The sequence below is a fragment of the Cnephaeus nilssonii genome (genome assembly GCF_951640355.1).
Source record: "Cnephaeus nilssonii genome assembly, chromosome: 13".
NCBI classification, from domain to species: domain Eukaryota; kingdom Metazoa; phylum Chordata; class Mammalia; order Chiroptera; family Vespertilionidae; genus Cnephaeus; species Cnephaeus nilssonii.
The window spans coordinates 61,286,213-61,308,143 of NC_137084.1; the positions used below are offsets into that span (position 1 = coordinate 61,286,213).

Sequence of the window (21,931 nt, forward strand, 5' to 3'; positions counted from 1 at the left end):
AATCAGCCAGCTGAGATGGGAACCTGAGGATTCCGAGAGAAACTGACCAGCTTAGCGAGGCTGTGGGATCTTTTTCTTGGACCGTTTCTGAGAGCAAGGGAGCTCTTGTTGTGCTGGACCTGATGTCCTCCTGCCGGAGGCCAGGTGCTGGCTACGGGAGTCCGGGACCTCCTGTGCAGGTGGATGAGGACAAGGTGCATGCCTTTGCTCTGTTCCTGACTAAATGTTAGCCACTGGCCAAGGTCCTAGAATAATTGGTATTTGTAGCTTTAAAAAATTGAACACAAACGTATGGTTTACGAAAGCCCGTGGGCCCACTGCTCTTTTCTCTCTGGCAGGATGAGACTCCATCAGGGCAGCTCGAGCTTGTGTGTGGTTCCGAGTGCCTCTCACCGTGCAACCAGCTCTGCATTTACAATCTGTGGCCCCTGGGAAACCGGAGAGGGCGTAGACTAGCTGGGATGAAGTCATTCTCCCTGAAGTCCGAACCTCTTCAAACCCCATCGTCCTCCAAGTCGCGCTGTTTAGAGGAAATAGGATGCCTGAGTTAAAAAGGGGGAAAATCTGAAATGTGAATATTCTCCTCTGTGAGCAGTCCAGATAAGACACCCGCTTTATTCCTTGTCTTACAGACCCGGGTGAAAAGAACGGGCTGAGCTTGCGTTACAGACTTTCTGGCAGCTCTTTACTTTGGCTAGCCCTTTAAAGTTATTAAATGCTTTCCTGTGCATTATCTTATTTGACTCTCAGGCCTCGAAGTGGGGCAGGTGTTCATTTGTTTCCCAGACGAGAGCTTTGCAGCCGGGAGAGCACGCGTGTCAGGGCTTCTCACTCCCAGTCCCTGGGCCTTTCCATTTTATCTCCCAGCCTCGGGAAGACAAACACCTGGAATCACTTCTGAGCACTCGGGAGAAAGTGCCCCAGACCAGAAGGCCAAGACTTAGTTACCGCTCTTGCTTTTGGTGTAAATGAACTGCAGGGTGTTGGGCAAGCCACTTCTTGTCATGCAGACCCGTGTGGACCGACAGACGTGGGTTTGAATCCTGACCCTGCTGTAGCTCAGAGACATGGAACAGTTCATTTAACCTCTCTGAAGCTTAGTTTTCTCCTCTGTGAAATTGGGATAATATTGTCTACTTATACGATAAAGTTACATGACAGTTCATCGAGACAGGAACTTGGTAGGTGAGGTAGCTTGGTGTTAGGATCTGCTAAGGTTGGTCATCCCTCCTGGAGAGGGAGCGAGAGTGGGATGGTAACGTGTGTGAACATGCTGGGGACCTGGGTAAACTCTGTGTGCTCCACGCGGGCAACTCTGCAGACACGGTCAGTGTGGTCTGCTTTATAGGCCCCCGTTTCGCATCAAGATGTTCTCCCTCTGCTTCTCTAGAAACATGGAAACGGCCCGCCAGCCAGCACGCTGGAATACAACGCCCCGGCCCTCATGGAGCTTGTGAGGGAGAAGGAGGAGCGGATCCTGGCCCTGGAGGCCGACATGACCAAGTGGGAGCAGAAGTACCTGGAGGAGAGCACCATCCGGCACTTTGCCATGAACGCCGCCGCCACCGCCGCAGCCGAGAGGTGAGGCCAGCCTGGGGTCCCTCGGGGTTTCACTCCGCTAGGTAAAGTGCATCCACACCGCGCGATACTATTCGGTCTTCCAAATGTGATGTGGGGAGAGTTTATTTCAACAACGGGTGTGTGACGGGGGCCGGACAAGAAGAGTTCATCCTCCTGACAGTCCTGAAGGAGGAATGCTATCGGCCTCGGTTTGCAGGTTTGCAGGTGAGGGAACGAGGCTGGGGAGGCGCCGCGGTTTATTCCGAGCCGCACTGCTCGTAAGTGGTGGGGCCACGTGGGAAGGAGACCTGTCTGCCTCCAAGCCTGATTCCACCGGGCTTGCAGTTGTTTTCTGCCGCTGTCTGTTAGGTCCTCGTTGCCTTCTTTCCTTTCTGTAGCGGACAACCTTATTCTTCTTTCAAAATGGGCTCAACACGTTCCATGATTCCCAGAATAATTCTGTGGAACGCGCCTGTTGTCTGGGTGAGCAGGTAGCGCCTTGGTTGCCGGCCGCTCACCTGCACGCCTGATCGCCGCACCGCTGGGGCGGCCGCGCATGCTCCCAGGCCTCTCTCACTGCCGCTCCCTCACCCCGCCTCCCACCGCTTTGCTCTTTGCCAGTAAGTTCCATTTAATTCCGAGTTGTTTAGAATTCACTGCAATTTAGGATTAGGCTAGTTGGAGGTCGTCCTTAAATTTCAAAGGTGCATCCATAAAATTGGGCTAGTCAGCCCCACGTTTCTTTGGGATGTGTTATTTCTTCTTTACTGAAGAAGAGGAGGCCCGTTGGGGTGGAGGGGGTACCTCGTAAGCTATCCATGGGCTCTCGAGTTCATCCTCCAGTAGAGGAGACCCGCCAGCAGCATGCTCACCTGATGCCTCCAGGACTGGGCAGAGGGCAGTGCCACCCATGGGGGCATAGATGCCTCCGCTGGGCGCCGCGGCACCCGCGCATCTGGGGAGACCTGCAGATTCACGGGGGGAATGGCCATTTGGGGATCAGGTTCTAGTGCCTGAGTGTTGTTCGTGCAGGTCTGTGCTCTGAGGGGAAACAGCCCACAGAACCCCATCCGAGCGAGCCCCCGGGGCTGGGGGTGGACATTTGAGACATGTGCTGAGAGGTGGAGGGAGTTGCAGCCCCCAGTTCAGTCTTCGTACCGTCTGGGTGAGAACATTGACGCTCTTGGAAGTATTTCTTGATGGTTACACAATTGGAATGTTTTTATTTTCCGCAATTTGCTTTGTAAGGTAATTAGTACCAGTGAATCCCCTCTCTATCCTGCGGAAGAGAACAAACCATCATGGCGTTACAAAGGGGCTTGGCTTCTTTGCCAGCTTGGGTCTGGGGCGTGGCTCTCGGTGATGCCCTGTGGTGTTTCATGGCGAGAGCATGGCATAGGGAGGCAGGACCCCACATGCGAGGCTCCCCCAGCTCTCGCCGCCTACAGATGTGTGATTCTGCAGAATCCTCTCCGAACATCACTCACTTCATTCAGAAATGACCTAATTTCTGACGTGGAAATTATAATTCTCGGCTGGTTGCAAGCAGGGAGCCAGACCCTGCTCCACTGGCTGAGGACACAAAAGCCCCATAGCAGTGTATGTGTTACTTTGGAAGCACCAGGGGCCTCTGTGTTGATTTATCGGATTAGATGCGTGTTTGGGATCCTGGGCCCGAAGATGACGAGTAGGACTGGAATGTAAAATCGGAAGTAGGGGGAATGAACAGGTCCGAAGCATGAGACCTCATGGGGGCATGGCAGGGGGAGACGTGCGTAGAACCCAAACTCCGTCAGCCGCTCACACCACATGAGCCCAGCCTTGTTCATCGCCCTCGTGCCAGGGCCCACGTCTCTTGCCCTAGAGAATAGGATGGACGGAACGAGGCCCTTTCCACCACTCCTCCCTTCCCCCTTCTTTGCTCCCATAGGTGTTTTTATTGAGCATCTAATAATTCTGTGGAAAACTCCTCTCCCCCTTACTGACCAGGCCTACCCACAATCTCAAGAAAAATCAGGTTTTTAGCTCCAATCTTGATGTTCTTTTAAAAGAGAACCTCTGTACTTTCAGCATTGCTTTTCTGTGGAACGAAAGATTTGGGGGAAGGTTGAAATTCTGAGCTCCTGTCCAGATGCTAACTGGCTGCGTATGCCTGGGTGAAAATGAGCATTTCTGGTCGTGAGTTTTGTGTCTTTCCAGCAATGCTTTTTAAACAAAGAAAGTGATTTTGGTGTACCAACTAGTTTTGCCATCTTGGTGCGAAATGAGGATGGTGGCACCTGCTGCACAAGTTGCTGTGAGACCGAACGAGATACCAGTGTAACGGGCTTTACTCAGGCCACGGCAGGAAAGAAATGCTCATTCGTTGATAGTTGCTTGTTGAAAAAGATAAAAAGAAGGGGCTCTTTTTTGCTGTTTTTGAGTGTCCTAGAGAAAAGCCATAAGATGTGAAATATGACTGCAGCCTTGGAATATGAAACATTTGGCTGGATCTTTCCTTACCAATTCAGTATTCACTGATCAGAGACATCACTGCGCCTTTTGGTCTAACATATATTTTGATCACTTAGATGGCAGGTATCTTATTTTTTTATTTTTTTATTTTATTGAGAGAAACAACAATTTTTGTTGTTCCACTTATTTGTGCATTCATTGATTGATTCTTTTTCTTAAGTATATTTTTTATTGATTTCAGATAAAAGGGGAGAGGGAGAGAGAAGCATCAATGATGAGAGAGAATCATTGATCAGCTGCTTCCTGAACACCCCCTACTGGGGATGGAGCCCACACCTGGGTATGTGCCCTGACTGGGAATCGAACCATGAAACCTCCTGGTTCATAGGTCAATGGCTCAATCACTGAGCCATGCTGGCCGGGTTCACCGGTTGATTCTTGTATGTGCCTTGACTGGGGATCAAACCCGCAACCTTAGTGTATCGGGACGGTGCTCTGACCAACTGAGCCACCCGGCCAGGGCACAGTTATCTTATTCTCACCAGCCGTCGTTAACTAGGAGTGATCAAGTTGCTGAAACCAGTGGCAGGAAGAGTTCTCTTCGACCAGTTGTTTTCCATCAGACACCTGCTTGCAGCTCCACATTTTAATCTCCCATGTCCGTCCCTCCTGTCCTGCCCCCCCCCCCCCCCGCCCCCAGCCACGCTGCACTTTCAAGGTCAGGGTGTGTCTTCATCTCTCGGCTGTGCTGCCGGCACGGCTGTCACCCGAGTGGACCTGAATCCCAGGCAGGGGCCCATGAAATGAGAAGTGAGCGAGGAAGCAAGCAGGATGGAGCTTTCAGCATGAGCCTCTCTGCCCAAGAGGACCAGTATCCGCTTTAAGTATTGACTGAGTCTCCATTTCACTGTAAAATACTGAAAAGGCTGCTGTGTGCGTAAGGAGCAGCCATAAAACTTCAACCCCGATTGAGAAAGTCAGGAAGGATAAGTAAGTGTGAAAGAGAGACCCTCACAACTAGAGTAATAGTATCCACGTGTCAGCAGGTGCAGCGTCCGTAGTCATAGCTGCCACAGAGCGTGATGCACGGAGGCGCTGGCAGAGGGCAGGGAATTGTTACTGTGGGATTTTATTTTGTTTTCCTTAGATACTGTCTTCATTCTACCAAGTTGGGGAGGGAACGTGGGGGAAGGAGTGTGTGGAGAGAGATGTTTCGCGCGGTGACCTCGCACGCCTCTCTGTGAGCGTTCGCATCACTCTGTGTGTGTCCTGTGTTGCCAGGGACACGACGATCATCAACCACTCGCGGAACGGCAGCTACGGCGAGGCCTCGCTGGAGGCCCACATCTGGCAGGAGGAGGAGGAGGTGGTGCAGGCCGCCAGGAGGTGTCAGGACATGGAGTACACGTAAGGACAGCCGCGTGCGCGGCCGTGACACCGCGCTCCACCCTGGCCACGCACCTCACGACCCCCGTGCCCGCATTTGGGCTCACACTCCAGCCCCAGCCCCTGCTCTGAACAGCTGACAGGCGCGGCAAGTTACACTCTCCAAGTTTGAAAAGAACGCGAGTGTTTTCTGATTCTCATTTTTGGCCTTGCCGGGGGAGGGGGGAGGATTAACTTCTCCCAGAAAACCTGTTCATCCTCTGTCTTTCTGAGAAAATAGGGACATTGACTTGTGGGGAAGGCTGACCCTGAGTGAGGCTTCCTGCTGCTCTCCCACCCACAGCAGGGACCAGGCCCTCGGAGCTGGCCTCTGAGCCGCTGCTGGGAGGCCACGCCTTTCGCACCTGTGTCCTCTGGTTCCCAGCAAGTCCCAGAGGCTCCCGAGGGGCCAGCGGAGGTGCACCCCTCTGATCTACCACCAGAGACCCAGCCTACACACTTTGCAGATTGTAAATGTTTGAGGACTTGACTGCGCCTCGTTCTCCATCCTGAATTCTAATTCAAGTCCCTGGGCAACCTGAAAAACGTTTCGCGTTTTCCTAGCCAGATGGAGTGTGATGATGACTGTTCTGTTCTGTTTGTTACACAGCATTAAAAATCTCCACGCCAAGATCATCGAGAGGGATGCCATGATTAAGGTCCTGCAGCAGCGATCCCGCAAAGATGCCGGGAAGGCGGACTCCTCGAGCCTGCGGCCCGCCCGCTCCGTCCCTTCCATTGCGGCGGCCACCGGGACACACTCCCGCCAGACCTCTCTTACCAGCAGCCAGTTAGCGGAGGAGAAGAAGGAAGAGAGGACCTGGAAGGGGAGCATAGGTGAGCCCCACGCCTCCGTCGGGCTGGGGTCTAGGGTCTGGAAGGCAAGAGCTGCACCAGCTTTGAGAGGCAACCTCATCTGGTGGGAAAAGTCCTGACACTTTGGTGGTGTCTGGCTCTGCCCCTCGTGGGACACAGAAATGCCGCTGAATATTTCCAAGTCTCAGTTTACTCATCTGTGAAATGGGGAGGATAGCCAATCATACTTGGGCTGTGAAAATTGAATGAGCGATGTGGAAGCAGCAGCTATACCGCCAGATAGGCTATGGGCCATGGGTTGACCCATGTGATTATCATCACGGTTGAAAGTGGAAGTGCCCGACCCTCTCCACATAGAATGGAAAAGCCCATAGACGTCAGGCCTCTGACCTTGGCTCTGCCCCCGACCAGTTGTAAGACTGCTCTGCCTCCGCTTCCGAGACTAGAAAGGCAGGGCGGTGCCTGTCCGGTTGCCCCTGGGCCGTGGTGAGAGCGAAATGAGAGAACGGGGCGGAGGCGCTTCGGAGGACGTGAGCGAGCATGAGAGGCTGGTGGTTGTGGTGCGGGTTGCATGGCTGTGGCACGGGCAGAGTTTTGAGAATTCTGCAGAGGTGGTGTTAGCCACGCATGGGTTTCCTGGGGCGAGGGCCAGCCTGTCGACGGCTCGCTGAGTCTGGAGAGGAAGCAGGCAGCATTCCCAGACACACGTCCTCCCCTCCGCCCCCCCCCCCCCCCCCCCCCCCGCACTCTGGCAGCTGCAGGGTCTGGCCTCCTTTGATGCATTTCCCTGGGTCAGAGTGTGTTTTCTTTATCTGTGGAGCCGAGAGCCAGTTTTTGTCAGCACAGAACCCCAGAGGAGCCTGGCGGCTGCTTCGTGCCAGAGGGGATACGAGCTTCCAGTATGAACCTGCCAGAGTTGGGGGATCCAGGCTCCCAGCCAGAATCGCCGTGTGAAGTGCCTCCACAGGTGGCCTCAGCAGCCCCTGCCCTCCCAGGACGTGCACTTCAAAGAGGACGCGGGTGGACAGCAGCGGGGATCATCAAAGGCGCACCCCCCCCCCCCCTCCCAGGACACTTAGCTCCCCACGCAGTTAGGGAGCCCGAGAGTCCGTTTGCGACATGCAGCCAGGCAGGCGTTTCTCTGGTCTCTGTGCCTGTGCCCCTGGCATCTGCATACCTACACCAGGCCTGGGAGCGGGCCGGTCTGCAGGAAGCATTGCTGTGTTCTCTGCACTGTGTTCCTCCCATTATTGCCATTGTCATTTGGTGTCCACGCGTCACCAAACCAGAGAGGCTCTCTGAGAGGCGGGGCGGAGGCAGCAGACACGTCCACGGCACAGTCCCCATGCTGCTTCCACCATCTCTTGCCCCACAGGCCCTGGAAGGAGGTGGGGGTGACAGTGTACGCCCTGCTGAGGGCGAGGGCGAGGGTGAGACGACCGGCCAGTGACCTAGTTCCACGAGAGCATCCCTGTCCGCCTGCAGCTGGTCAGGAGGGAAGAACACAGGTTGGCGTAGAGCTGGGCACAGCTGGGCTGGAATCCCATTTCTGCGCCTGCTTAGCTGTGAGGTGCTGACTTCTCCGAGCTGCCGTCTCCGTGTCTGTAAAGCAGCGGATAACACGGGGCCTGTCTCACAGCGCTGCTGTGAAATGCGAAGGGAGGCGACGTGTGGGAAGCCCCCCGGCCACTCGGAGCGAGGCCCCACCCGGGAGCTTGTTAGAGAAGCAGCCTCAGGCCCCACCCGCTGATAACAACACCGCCAAGCCACCAGGAGGCACGTTCCATCGGAGAACACAGCGGTGCACACCGAGCTGCTGTGTTGCTGTGAATGGGCACCTCCGACAGCCCTGGGAGGGACACTTTATGAATTGCTGGCTGGTCCGGCTGCGTGAACAAGCCGTTGGCTGTGCTGACCACATCTTCTATAGGCTAGTGTTCGGGAGTGCTGGCACGTTTCTGAATGTGTGCCATCTTTCATTATTTAAAATAAAGACGTAGCTGTCCTGCCCCGCGCTGCAGGGAGACGTTGAGGCGGAGAGAAAGCACTGCCCACCGTGCCTGCCTTTTCCCTCCAGCGCGTCCTCGCCCCGGCCCCCCGCCCGCCTACCCCGGGCCCCGAGCGAGAAGCGGCCGTGTGGCTCCTCCCAGGGGCCCGGCTGGTTTCCTGCTTCTCGGGGCCGTGGCTCTCAGCTGCTGGGTCTCCTTGGTGTGGGTCTGACCTGGAAACGAGGTTGTATCTGAGCCCGGCGCTGCGGGAGACCATCCAGTACCAAGACGGGGGTGCAATTGTGGGCCGTTCAGAAGCACCACAGGCCAGGGGGGCCCTGCCCAGGGCCAGGGAAACTCCGTTCTTCTAAAGCACACAACCACGACTCCAGGCCAGCCCTCCCCGGCCGTGCGTGAGGCCGAGCAAGCGTTGACTCCAGACAGCCTTGCAGGAACCCCCACCCCTCGACACTGGCTACCGGCTACCTCGTGCCACTTTAGAGTAATTTTATCCTCCTGTTTATCATATTAGGTTATAAGCAGTTTACAACTCCTTAAAAACAACCATAGATTTTTAGGGAGGGGACCAGGTCTTTTCCGTTTTTAAATTTCCTCAGTGCTTCTCCACTGGTCAGGCACATAGTCAGCGCTTATCGGTGCGTTTGGTGAGTGAATCAGTGAGTGAATACAGCAGTGCTGAGCCTTCTTGGCTCGGGCTTTTGTTTGTATGAAAGAACGGCACTGAAAAGCTGTGCTTCCGTCCGCAGGGCTGCTGCTGGGGAAGGAGCACCACGAGCACGCGTCCACCCCCGCGCTGCCTGCCCCGCCCGCCGCAGCGCCGGCCTCGACAGCGTCCGCCACGTCGGCCAGCAGCGCCCACGCCAAGACGGGCAGCAAAGACAGCAGCACCCAGACGGACAAGAGCACCGAACTCTTCTGGCCCAACATGGCCTCCTTGCCCACCCGTGGCCGGCTGAGTGTGACCCCTTCCAACAGCCCGGTCCTGAAACACCCAGCGGCCAAAGGAGCCGCAGAGAAACTGGGTGAGGTGTTCTGATGTTTGGCGCTGTAGGGAAACACCCTGGGGCTCTCTGGGCTGAGAGAGGGAGCCTTTGTGGAGCTGGGGAGGGGGCAGCTCCCACTTTGTGGGTGTTTTTTATGGCTATGGTTACCCTAATACACCTAGGCTGTGCGCTCGTATGGGATGAAGTGTGTGTAGACACTCCTCATTTATTGCTGTGCTTTGTAACCAGCCCTTTCCTACAAGGGGCAGAAATAGACGTGCTCCAAGGGGTGGGGGGGGGGGGGGGGGGCAGTACCAGGCACCAGGTGCCTCCGAGGCTGGGGTACCTAGACGGGGCCTGGCTTGTTAAGGATTCGGGGTCAGGGGTGCCTCCTTCCTGAAGGACAAGGCAGGTTTAACTGCAGAGGAGGGGGACTCGGGCACTGCATTCAGGCCGGTACTAATGGGTCACCCGAAAACATTTAGGAGAAGACAACTTGGGAGGAGTGAGCTTGCGATGAGTTCAGAAGCATCCGGGAAAGAGTAGACTTGGCTTTGTCGTGGGCACTAATCTTAGTCAGGGGGATAGGTCTCTTCAGGAATGCTTTTGAGAAAGTGTGGGGTTATTTGGGGCATAAATGAACTGCTCACCCTACAAAATATAGTAGACAAGTATGTACAGCATTGCCATTGTTCTGAGATTTGGTTCCTGGGGTGCACTTTCCCGAGGAAGACAGGGATGTGTGAGAAGTATCTGCCCCACGTGGGCCGGGCTTCGTGGCCTTGCCTGCACGCACTGGGGGCGAGGGTGGTGTCCGAAAGGGTTCCCCAGGGACACCCGGGGCGGCCCGCCCCTGAGGAGCGGGCTGCTGATGCTTCCCTTGTGTTCGGCAGAGAACTCTCCTGGCCACGGGAAGTCGCCTGACCACAAAGGCCGCGCCAGCAGCCTGCTGCACAAGCCCGAGTTCCCGGACACGGAGATGATGGAGGTCCTCATCTAGCGCCGTGCCCGGAGGAACGCCGTGCCGGGACAGTGACAAGCGGGGAGGAGCGCGGCAAAGGGAGCGGCACGAGCAAGAAGAGCGATCACGAAGGTGGTAGATGGAAACCAGGAATGATTTGAACGGATAAAGATTTCAGATTCGTAAGAACACTTTTTATAAATGTTTTTTTAAAAAAACCAGGAGACCTACACGAATGAAGACGGAGTGAACGCCATGGATTTTTATTGCATATGGTGGCAGAGAGACGACGCATGTAGGTTTGGAAACGAAGAAGAAATAGGAAGTGGAATTTTCCAATGTACAGAAAATGTATCTCTTGGGGAGGGTCTGTGTACACCCATTTTCTGGTTATAAACAGATAAACCTGAACCGGAATCTTCCTTGGAATACCCCCATTCTCCTTGCCCGTTAGCATCTGTTTGTTCAAGAACCTCCTAGAAATCTCTGGGAGCCCCTCTGGGTGTGATGTAAAACCACCTGCGCCACCCGGGGGTGTCTGTGAGTGTGTGTGGCTGTGAAGATGAGATGAAAATGTTGAGGGGCGACCTTCCGGTCCTCGTCTAATGACCTGCGTGGTTTGGATTTTGCAGGCGATTGTGGGGCTTCCTAGCTTGTGTGGACTCCAGGCAGTGTTTTCTGAACAGAATGGGAGCATTTTGATCTTGGTGCTCATCCTCCCCGACTCCCCTGACTTCATCTCTGTCTTTGCTTAGTTTTCTTTCATTTTACTCTTTTTTTTTTTTTCTTCATTTTTAAGTGAAACGCCGCAGAGTAGGTCTGGGATTCACGAGAGCAGTGTCTGAACTGTCACCACTCCTGCTGTGTTTCACAGTGGCCAGCGGGACAGAGCCCCAGGCTGGCCTCCTGGCTGCTGCCTCCCCGCAGCCGCTAATGCACGGCCGGTGTGAGGAGCGTGGGCCTGGCTTTTTTCTCCCTCACGTCAGCTCTTGCAGGAGCTTGGCGTTTCCTCCCCTTGGCTCTGCCGGGTAAGGCTTTGAGGACGGCATGCCAGGAAACGAGTGGCACTTGACTCGGGGCCTCTGGGACCGCCCCTGCGCCTGTCCCCTGTCCCCTGTCCCCTTCCTCGGACCTGTGGCTCCTGAGCACATTCCCCACTCTCCACTCGGCCATGAGCTGCTTTGTAACCTACAGCTTGGTCTGATTTTTTAGGGTTTTCAATTTAGGGCAAGTTATCCAAAGCGAGACGGGACTGTCATGTTCAAGAGCCGGGAGGGAGGGGGAGTGGCATGTCCCTGTGTGTGAAGGTCTCCATCTCACCCCTCGGATGGGAGGCTTTCCTCCCAGATCCAGGAGGTGCTGGGTCAGAACAGAGGAGCAGCTGCTCGAGCCCTGAGGCCGTTCTCCCGTCTCCGTCCGGGTGCGCATCGGCTGGACGCTGTTATTCCAGGTCACGCGCCTCAGGCTCAGTTCAGGGAAGAGAGGGAGGCCCAGGCTCGAGACCACCTCAGTGAAGCCTGGAGGCCGCCCTGCTCAGGAATTTTTGCTTGGCTGGCTTATTTGAGGGTTGGTTTTTAGAGTGTAACCTGGGTGGAGGTACAGCCTCCCCAAATTAAGGAGGTTGAAGGATGACAAGTGTAGGCCGGAGGGGAGGGAGGAACAGTGCTTTGCCCAGAGGGGCCTGGTGTCCGGTGTGACCTCCCAGCTGCTCTGCGTGGCCCTGAGCTTGCGCCTCCCGCTGGCCGCCTCCTTCGTCCCGGGTTACGCATCACTGAATATTGTGCAGCCCGGGGAGCCGCAGCGGCCCGGGCGAGGAGCTCCCCAAATGCCCTGGAACGTGAGGAGAGGGCGCGGAGGCCCCCTAGTGAGGAAAGGGTTGCTGTGCATGGGCAGAGGGTCCCCATTCCAGTCTCTGTTCTCATCACTTTTTATGGGTGATGAGGTTCAGTACATGGCAACTGACTCTCTTAAGGACATTTTGATGCCTGATTCATGTTGGGGATCCACCAGGAAGGAGAGAAAGTATCTAGAGATAGGAAGGCAAGCCGCCTCTGCCAGCCCCCACCCCGCCCACGTCTGGGCTACCCCAAACTTGGGCAGCTCCCCTGGAAGTGGGTGAGGGCGAGAGCCACAGCCCAGTTTGCCCCAGACCTGGTCTCCGTGCTCTAGCACACCTCCCTGGCACGCGCGGCACCAGACTGGCACGCATGCCCGTCGTGTTGTTGTCAGAATGCAAGCAGGGACATCACCACGTTCCAGTTGCGCTGTGGTCTTTGTGGATCTGTTTTCGCTTCTAACCTGTTCAGACTTCCATAACAAAAGGGACCTACAGCTTTAAAAAACGCTTTTATGGGAGATTTCCTGCCGAGCCAGAGCCCCTGGCACCCATCTTGGTAACCCTCTTGAAGCCGTGCTTGCGTGCTTATCCTCAACACCCACTCTATGTTCTGGGCAGTTTGCAATATGTTACCATGTGATTTTTCAGAAGAAATAATAGAATCTCTGGTTTTTAGTGCTGTGTGCTAGCGCCATGGTGATACCTTTCAGTGAGTCCGCAAGCCACCCGGGAGCAGGGCCACGTATATTCTCCTTATGTCACAGGAGGACACGGGGCCTCAGGGAGGCTGAGTCCCTTCCCAGAGCCTCACAGCCAGGATTACCCGGATCTGAACCATGAATGGAGAGGAGCTGTGCCTCCGTCTCAGGCTGGGCTGCCTCTGCTGGAGGGATAATTCCTGTCCTTCAGTGCCACATACATCTTGGTCCGCTCTCCCCCACGTCTGTGATGTGTATGCGTGTGCGTGTGTGTATGTGTGTGCACGGATACATGCAGCTGCCCCACTCTCAGGAGCTAAGAAACAGGACGAGGGTCCTAGCCGGTTTGCTCAGTGGGTAGAGCTTCGACCTGTTGACCAAAGGGTCCCGAGTTTGATTCCTGTCAAGGGCATGTGCCTTGGTTGCAGGCTCCTCCCCGGCCCAGGCCCTGGTCGAGGTTCATGCAGGAGGCAACCAATGGGTGTGTTTCTCTCACATCAGTGTTTCTCTCTATCTTTCCCTCTCTCTTCCACTCTCCCTAAAAATCAATGGAAAAATATCCTTGGGTGAGGATTTAGAAAAAGGAAAGAAAGAAACAGGAGTAGGCCCAGAGCGCCTAGCATTGCCCATCAACCCCAGGCATAGATGGAAATGTTTGTGTCCCGTTATAAGCGTGGCTACACATCCATCCAAGAAGGACGTGTGCGTTGCGCAGGGTCTGGACTTGGTGGGCAGTTCCCGGCGGTGTCTGATTGTGGAGCTCGCAGGCCCTATCGCCTGAAGGGCAAGGCTTGGCTCTGTGCGGAGGCGTGCAGAGCAGTTCGCTTCCTCCTGAGCGTGGGTGGCAGCTTCTGTGTGCCGCCCGGCCGGGGTGCTGCACGGACGAGGGGGTGCGGCCGGGTTCCAGCAGCTCACTTCAGGGCATGTGCATTTTTTCCTCTCCGTGTTGCGGTCAGCCGTTCCAAGCAGGCATGCAGGATGGGGCTCTGGCTGCAGACCCAGAGCAGCAGGGCCTCCCCTCTGCAGTCCTGCGGGCTCGCTCTCTGGGCTCCTGGGTGCACCTGACTGCACAGGGCGTGGGTCGGATATCCAGACGGTGGCTCCAGATGAGTTGTGAACGGGAGCAGCTCGGGGGTTCTGCTGCTCAGGGGAGAGGCTGTCAGGACGCCCCCTGCAGAGAAGCCCACCTTCCAGAGACCGGTTGGTTCTCTCCGGGCTTTGCCCTCAGCCACCTGGGTCCTCACCATGCAGTGGCCTTTACGCAGCGAGTGCTGCTGGGCGGACGAGCTCTCCCCGGGCAGCAGCCTTCTGAGCCCAATGTGAGCACAGCCGTCAGGGGAGGCCGCGTTCCCAGGAGGGTGAAGAGTGCATTGGGGTTTAAAAGGTGTCCAGGCAGGGAGCTGGCGCACATCCTATGGGGAGCTCCGTGGGCAAAGAGGTGTGTTTCCCAAAACCAGAGTCCTGCTGCGCCTGGGCACTGGCGCCAGTGGGGTGCGCTTCTGTGCCCTCCGAATGACCTTGCGCTCCTGAGCGAAGGCGCACGCGGTCGTGGCCAGCAGGAGCCCGCGGGGTTCTGAAATAGTGAAAGCTGTCAGTAGCCGGAGAGCATCCAGCCCACTGTTGGCTTCTTCCCATCCCAAACCTGAGGCTGTTGTGGTCTATGCCCGTGGTCAGCAAACTGCGGCTCGCAAGCCTCATGCGGCTCTTTGGCCCCTTGAGTGTGGCTCTTCCACAAAACACCACGGCCTGGGCGAGTCTATTTTGAAGAAGTGGCGTTAGAAGAAGTTTAAGTTTAAAAAATTTGGCTCTCAAAAGAAATTTCAATCGTTGTACTGTTGATATTTGGCTCTGTTGACAAATGAGTTTGCCGACCACTGGTCTATGCTTTATACATGTTGGCCTCCTTTTCTCCTTTCTGGTTAGTTCATCCGTGTGTTTAAAGCATCTTCATTCAGTGTGAGGAGGGAAATGGGTTTGCCTCTGACATGTGGCTCCATGGGAGATGGGCGGAGGAATTAAGAAGTTGCCAGGAAAAAAAAAAAAAAAAAGTTGCCAGAAGCTGATCCGCTGGGAGCAGGGAAGGGTCAGCATTTCAGTGCATGGATTTCCTCCGGAACCAACGAGCAGTTTCCTTCCCTTCCTTTAAGTGGCAAACCCTTCTCTAGTTCAGTCATTTGATGGTGTATAAAGACACATGTATATGTAGGTGCACACATGTGAGGTCTGACTGTAAAGTGGTGTGTCGGGTGTCTCTTCTTAAAATCCAGAAGATCCAAGTGTTTCCTCTCACCTCACCCTCCTCGGAAGGCAGCCCTTTGGGAGACTCTGTCCTGGTCACGGCCGCGCTGCCCAAGGAGAACTTGGCGTGAACGAACGCCTCATTGGTATGGCTTTGGGACTGGCGTGTTCATGTCATTATCCTTAGACATGCGAGAGCTTCATCCTTTTGAAGATGGACTTAGGTTTGGAAGTAATCCCAAGTCATTCACTCAGTTGGATAAATAAAGATGTGTGATTAAGGTAAGTCACACCATTTTAGCTTAAAAAAAAAAACAACACAACAAAACCCCTAAGATGTTCCTTGGAGTGAGTCTTTGGACTCCAAGAGCCCTTTAAAGTGACCCCTTCTAAGGAGGACAGCTGTCATGAGTCTGTGTAACTTCTAGTGGATCCATTTTTTTAATCTGTTCTCTCTCCATACCTTGTATGTGTTCCCATCTCCGCACACACGCAGATGTAAGCGCGTAGTCATTGGTTTAAACTCCAGTAGGTGCCCTGTAAAGCCGTGTATACTTAGCGCATGCTATTGTCATGTTATGCTCTGAGCGAGGTGTTTGTCATGAAACTTGGCTTTGTTGCAGAATTAAAATATTGTTCTCAATATAAATGAAGTACCTATACAGCCTTTTCGTGTGTCAGCCCCGGAAGCTTTGATGCCCAGCGGTGTGTTTACATGTGACTTTGCCTAGGATTCTGTTCACATCTAGGCGCCTGCCTGTAAGTATTTATTGCAGAACAGAATGTACGCAGATGTATCCACAGTGGTTTTCTTTGCGTGAAGGTGTTTTTTCCCTCTGAGGAGTGACAGTGGGACCTCCTCCTCCACGAGGCGCTTACAGAGCCCGGGGAATTCTGTGAGAAGGGCAGGTGCCTGCAGCGGCCTCGGCCAGGACGCGGACCGCACCGGTGCCTCCGCCTTTCCGTGCATGTCGCTGCGCTCGGTGGCAGCGTGCTGTGCTCTCCAGCAGACTCGGGTGCGACAGGTGGGCATGTCAGTCTGCCGGTCTATACGGACCTGGGCGTCCAGGGCTGCACGGCCAGATGGGTCTGTGTACCGCGTGGGGGGAGTCCAAGAACATGGAGTGTGTCCCCCAGAGAGTGCCGATACTGTTGGTCAGCCAAAGATTTTCCTGTTCTTTGCTGCTTAAACGTGTGCCTTAATATTGTATATAATAAAAGGATAAAATAGCCTTTCTTGCCCTCACACCTGCTCTTTTCTTTTCCAAAGAACGTGCGCCCGGGGTGCTCCGTAAGTGTGTGTTGAATTTCATCTCACTTTATTGCTGGGAGACAGCCTCCCTGGCTGTCTGGCTTCCTGTGGGCCCGGCTTCCACCAGCGGCTCTGGGTCTGACAAGGAAGTGAGTCACCCAGACCAGGGGAGGGAGCGTGCCGCCCACCCGTCCCGTCCCGGCTCCTCCACACCCACAAGGACAGAGGAAACACAGGAGCCGGGCGGGAGGCAGGGCCACTTTGATCGCTGCTGGGCTCCTCTTTGGGGGCTCCTGGGTCCAGAGCCTGCAGGGGCCGCTGTCACTCAGGAATTCATCTAAGCAGCCTGTGCCCAGAGTGTGGGGGACCTGCCTGCGCCCCAGGATGGACATAGAAGATGTACGTGCCTTGTTAGTGTCTTAGGGTCACAGGAAAGGGGGCGGGGCTTTGGCAGAAAGGTGTCCCGTGGGAACTGGTCAAATTCAGGCGGGAGCTCAGTGACTGATGCTGTGGAACGGAATAGACCCTGTGAGGGCCCTCAGGTGCAGGCTCCCCCCCCCCCCAGGGGACAGTGACCTCCAGGGGTCACCGCTGGGGAGGAGGAGGCGCCTTCTGTTTATTCTCCGAACAACCGTGCCTCCTCCAGCGGAGGGAGGGATGTGAGACGGCAGCGTATCTGAGCCCAGAGCTGTGCACTTGCAGGGGCAGGCGGAAGGTGCTGGGCGTCAGCAGAGCGCAAGCTCCTACCTGGTTGGGTTCTTACCTGTCCTGCCTCCTCCCAGGGCGATGCTCTGTGGGGACCCCCAGGCCTCTGCTGCATGCAGATGTGACTGGTGCAGCATCAGGACACACTGCAGTGCCCGGCCTCCCCTCCCAGGGCCCCTCCAGGAGGAGGTGGAAGCCTCGCTGCCTCTGGGGCTCAGCTGAGGACCCTCAAAGCTGGTGCCCACCTCTGCCATCTCCCTGCCCTGGCCAGCGCTTGCAGCTTGTGGGGGGCGCCCTGAGCTCCGGCCTTTCTCTTGGCTCCTTGTGCACCCCGGGAGAGGAGTCGCAGCCCCGCAGTTCTGTGCAGTTCTTCCAAGTGGTCACCCCTGTGGCTGTACCCTGAAGGCATGCTGGCCTCTGTCCCGAGTCCTGGGCTAGGACCTCTGCACTATAGAGGCGACGATGCCTTTGGATTGCCCAGGCTCTTGCTTGTGAGGACTGAGGTCCAAAAGGAGAAATAGTCCTAGCTGGTTTGACTCAGTGGATAGAGCATCATCCTGCGGACTGAAGGGTCCCGGGTTCAGACACATGCCCAGGTTGTGGGCTTAATCTCCAGTAGGGGGTGTGCAGGAGGCAGCCAATCAACAATTCTCTCTCATCATTGATGTTTCTATCTTTCTCCTCCCTTCCTCTCTGAAATTAATTATATGTATATCTACACTAATAGAAGAGAAACATGCAAATTGACCGTCACTTTGCAACGCCCACCAGCTAATCGGGAATGGGTATGCAAATTAACCCAACAAAGATGGCGGCAGCCCTGCCCCCCAGCCACTCTGGGCCTCTGGGCAGCACCCATGCAGGTGCGGAGTGGCCAGGTGGGGCGGGATGCCTGCTATGATGGGGAGGGTGGAGGGCGGAGGGAGCTACAGCAGCGGTGCTCTGGCTGGAGCAAAGACTGAGGTGAAGTGAAGGCCTGGGTCCCAGGTGCTGGAGGAAAACGGGTGCCGGCAGCCAGGGGAAGGAAGGCCTATTGCACGAATCTTCGTGCAACGGGCCTCTAGCATATATATATATATATGTGCATCGGGCCTCTAGTATATAAATATTTTTTTTTTAAGTTTTTAAAATAAGAAAAAAGAAGAAATTATTCAAGAGCTCTGAAATCCCTTTCTTATAAAAGAAAAAGTTTTAGGATGGTGACATATAATACTTCTGTCATGAAAGAACGTTGCTGTGTTATGGTTTCTGTCACCCTTTTATCAAGCCGGCCTGTGTATCCCATGTGCTTCCTTTGCCGCCCTGTTCCTGGCCAGCAGACGCCGACAGCATGTCCAGGTGAGCCTGCTCCCTTGACCAGTCTGTCCCCTTCCACACTTCCCCGTGGAGCCCGGCGGGAGGCCCTCCCCGTCTGGCGTGGGTTTCTGTCAAAGGGAGGCTCTTCTCCTGACGTGAGCCACGGTCCTATTGTCAGAAACTGATGATACGTAACTTGGCATCCAGATGGGTTTCACCCTCTGACTGTTGGAGGGAGGGAGGGAGGCCCTAACCTTGAGTTGGCTTTGGAACATTACTTCCCTTTAACAGCCCTGAGGGGGTGTTATCATCCTACCTCAGCCCTGAGCTGCAGATGAGCAAACAGCCTCACACGAGGGGCGGTGCGTCCTTGGGCTCCACCAACCCACCCAGGTCTGCTTACGGCCAAGCCCCTGCTCTCCCTACACTCTTTTGTGGCTGTGACTCTCCTGCGTTTTTATTTTTAATGGCTCACTAGCTCGCTTTTGTTTTTAATAATTCTAAAGAGAACTGATAGGCACGTGGCTCCCTGGGAAAAGTAACCTTTTGAGGCTCTTTTGGGGAATGTGCTCTTTCCAGCAGAAGGCCTGTCCTGGATGGACTGGACCAAAACCGGTGCTTTGTTTGTAAGATACAGATTTAATTTGGAGCAGCTGGACTGTTTATCGGCACAGGGTACACCTGGGGGGAGAAGGGACCCAGAGGCAGGCACTGTCCCAGGCCCGCTCTCAGGCTCCAGCGCGTGGCTCAGAGATGCTGTGTTTTTCAGTCAAATGAAATCCTTGGGTGGACGTGATAGGCACCGTAGGAGTGGGGTATTTGATGACTGGATGAGTCGACCCTCAGGATTCATTCTCTCAACCCTGGGAGAAGAGTTGTACTGTGCCTGCACACAGTAGGCCCTCCACCAGTGCCAGCCCCCAGGTCGTGGCATCTATTCCAGCCCTTGCCTCAGGCTGCCTCTTATCACATGAATGTCTGTCAGCTACTCTGTCTGGGAAGGAACACTGTCTGGTACCCAGAATAGATGCACATTGAAATTTGAGCTAAGCCCTGACTGATTTGGCTCAGTGGATAGAGCATCGGCCTGCGGACTGAAGGGTCCCGGGTTCGATTCCAGTCAAGGGCATGTACCTTGGTTATGGGCACATCCCCAGTAGGGGGTGTGCAGGAGGCAGCTGATTGGTGTTTCTCTCTCATCGATGTTTCTAACTCTCTATCCCTCTCCCTTCCTCTCTGTAAAAAAAATCAATAAAATTAATTTTTAAAAAAACACACACATTTGAGCTAAATGTAAATTATCCCAAGTTTCCTTGCATGTTCGGTGACTCTTCAGGGAAACAAAAGTAAAATCTTTTCTTAAATATGCAAGGAATGCACATTTGTTATAAAAAATAGTCAAATGATATAGAAGTCTACAAAATAGAAGCCACTCCTCTAAATTCCTAGGATTGTCCCAGCTGGTTTGGCTCAGTGGATAGAGCGTTGGCCATGGATTGAAGGGTCCCGGGTTCTATTCCGACCAAGGGCACATACCTCGGTTGCAGGCTCCATCCCTGGTCCTGGTTGGGGCACGTGTGGGAGGCAACCAATCCATGTATCTCTCTCACATCGATGTTTCTCTCTATCTCTCCCCCTCCCTCCAATGCTTTCTAAAAATCAATGGAAAAACATCCTCGGGTGAGGATTAACAATAAAAAATAATATATCTCTATTATGAACCATTGTTAACAATTGTATATAACCAAATAGATAGGTATACAGATATATATGGATGCATATTAGAAAATAAGACCACGCAACTTCCTACAACTTGCTTTTTCACGAGGGAGATTCCTCCACCGGCACATCTCTCTCTCTGCAGAAGAGGGGGTTCATGGAAATCCAGGGTGTGTCCCTCTGCTGCCACCCAGCTTCCCCGCAGCATTACCCAGGGGTTGAGAGCTAAGACCATGGAACTTGGGAGGTGTTCAGGTTTTGGGCTAAGAAAGAGGCCAAATTTTGCAACGTGTCAGGCGTGGCCAAGGCGCGGTCCCCAAGGTCCCCAGCGCATTGTGACATTTCCAGTTGCCTGTCCAAGCATGAATTGGTAACGAATGTCATGATGATGTTGGGGTCCCGAGGACCTGACAGTGCCATGGCCCAGCAGACGCTCGAGCCCACCCTGGCCAGGCCCGCCCTGTTTCCAGAAAACCTGTCAGCTCTAACCGAGGGGCTGGTTTTCCATTCAGCGTCCCAGCCTTTGGCCTAGAGAATAACACGTTTTCCTGGTGTAACCCAGCTCGATGCGCATCTGACTCTGTCCAGGCTGTGGATGGTATTTAGCCTCCCCTTGTCCCCAGCACTTCCATTTTGCAGAGTGTCCATCGGAGTTTTATAAATATTTAGCTTTAGGAACAGCCTGTAGACAGAAGCCCAGTTTGTGAGTCACTTGTCAGGTTGTTACTAAAAATCAATTATGTGCCCAGCACATTTCAGATGCTGGAGAGGAGCCATTCCCGCCCTGACAGAAGGGGAGTGGTGGTGGGGGGCGGGAGAGACTGAAGACTGAACACCTACTGTGTGCCAAGCATTTCCTATCAATCACTGCATTTGGTCCTCAGGAGAGCAAGTGCAGAGAGATGCAGAGAGATGAAGCAAATGACCCACCGTCCACACTTACCCAAGGAAGTGGCAGGGTAGCATGCAAGCCCTCGCTTAGCTGACTAAACACAAAGATTTCCCCACAATGCCATGCAGCCTCCATGTTTAAGTCTAATTGAGGTCACCTGGTACATACAGGAAACAATTTGCTCCTTGCCCCCTTCCCTCCCCCCGCCTCCCCCCCCCCCCCCCCCCCCCCCCCCCCCCCCCCGCCTCTCAGGGCTCCTCCCCTGCCCCAGGGCCCACTGCTGCCCTGGCCCAGCCTCCCCAGAACCACTGGGAGGGGCCTACACAGGACCCGGGGGTTTCCTGCCCTCTTCTCTCTCCAGGCTCCTTCCTTTCTCAATATGATTCTACCTGGAAGGAAGGTAGTTAGAGGCAGTAACTGTGTCTTCACTTTAAAAAAAATTTTTTTTAATGTCAGTAATTAAAACTTTTTCAATTTAAAAATTTAGTTTAAATTTTCACATGTCAATAGTTTATACAATACATAATAGTTTATACCTTAGTCCATAAAAATCCCCTTTCCCGTTTTTCCCTCTGCCGCATCATTCACCACTGAATACACACCCGTCACAGCTCGCCAGGCACGTGCAAACCAGAGGAGACACGGCAGACACCGGCCGCCGCTCCAGCCACCTGTGCCTCTCAGTCAGGACCGTCCGTGCCCGAAGGGAAAGACGAAAGGCCACTGTGTGAGGCTTCTGGTAACCAGCAAACAGAGCAGCGCTGCCCGCGACTGTTTCCTTAGAGTAATTCTGGGCAGTCACGAGCGGCCGATAAATGTGCAGCCTCCACTTAGTAACATCCCTCGCCCTGTGCATGCTGCCCTTTTTCTAAAGAGCCTCCGTATGTCTTCTATGCTCTGAGCATGGCCTAGGGATGGCTAGCATGATTTTTTTTTTTCCACAGCTGGGAGAAACCAGAAGAGAAAACGGGCACTTTCCCACGCTCCCGGTGAAATGCCAGCAGAGCCAGATTAGAGCTGGGCCCTCCTAGCACTCTCTGGGCAGCGTGGGCCATCTGTGCTGACGCTGAGGGCATCAGGACTTTC

The 21,931-nt window shown here is 54.5% G+C and overlaps 1 protein-coding gene across 2 annotated transcripts in view; it reads left to right on the forward strand.

Annotated features, from left to right (window-relative positions):
• The window catches only part of AMOTL1 (angiomotin like 1), a 114,780-nt gene extending 98,537 nt beyond the window's left edge, over positions 1-16,243 (forward strand). For both annotated transcript variants that reach the window (XM_079786952.1, XM_079786953.1), the window contains exons 9-13: positions 1,391-1,581; positions 5,296-5,421; positions 6,050-6,276; positions 9,011-9,286; positions 10,141-16,243. In XM_079786952.1, coding sequence (XP_079643078.1) covers positions 1,391-1,581; positions 5,296-5,421; positions 6,050-6,276; positions 9,011-9,286; positions 10,141-10,247 — 927 coding nt within the window. In that variant the 3' untranslated portion in view covers positions 10,248-16,243. The remainder of the gene's footprint in view (positions 1-1,390; positions 1,582-5,295; positions 5,422-6,049; positions 6,277-9,010; positions 9,287-10,140) is intronic.
• Positions 16,244-21,931: the final 5,688 nt, after the last annotated feature.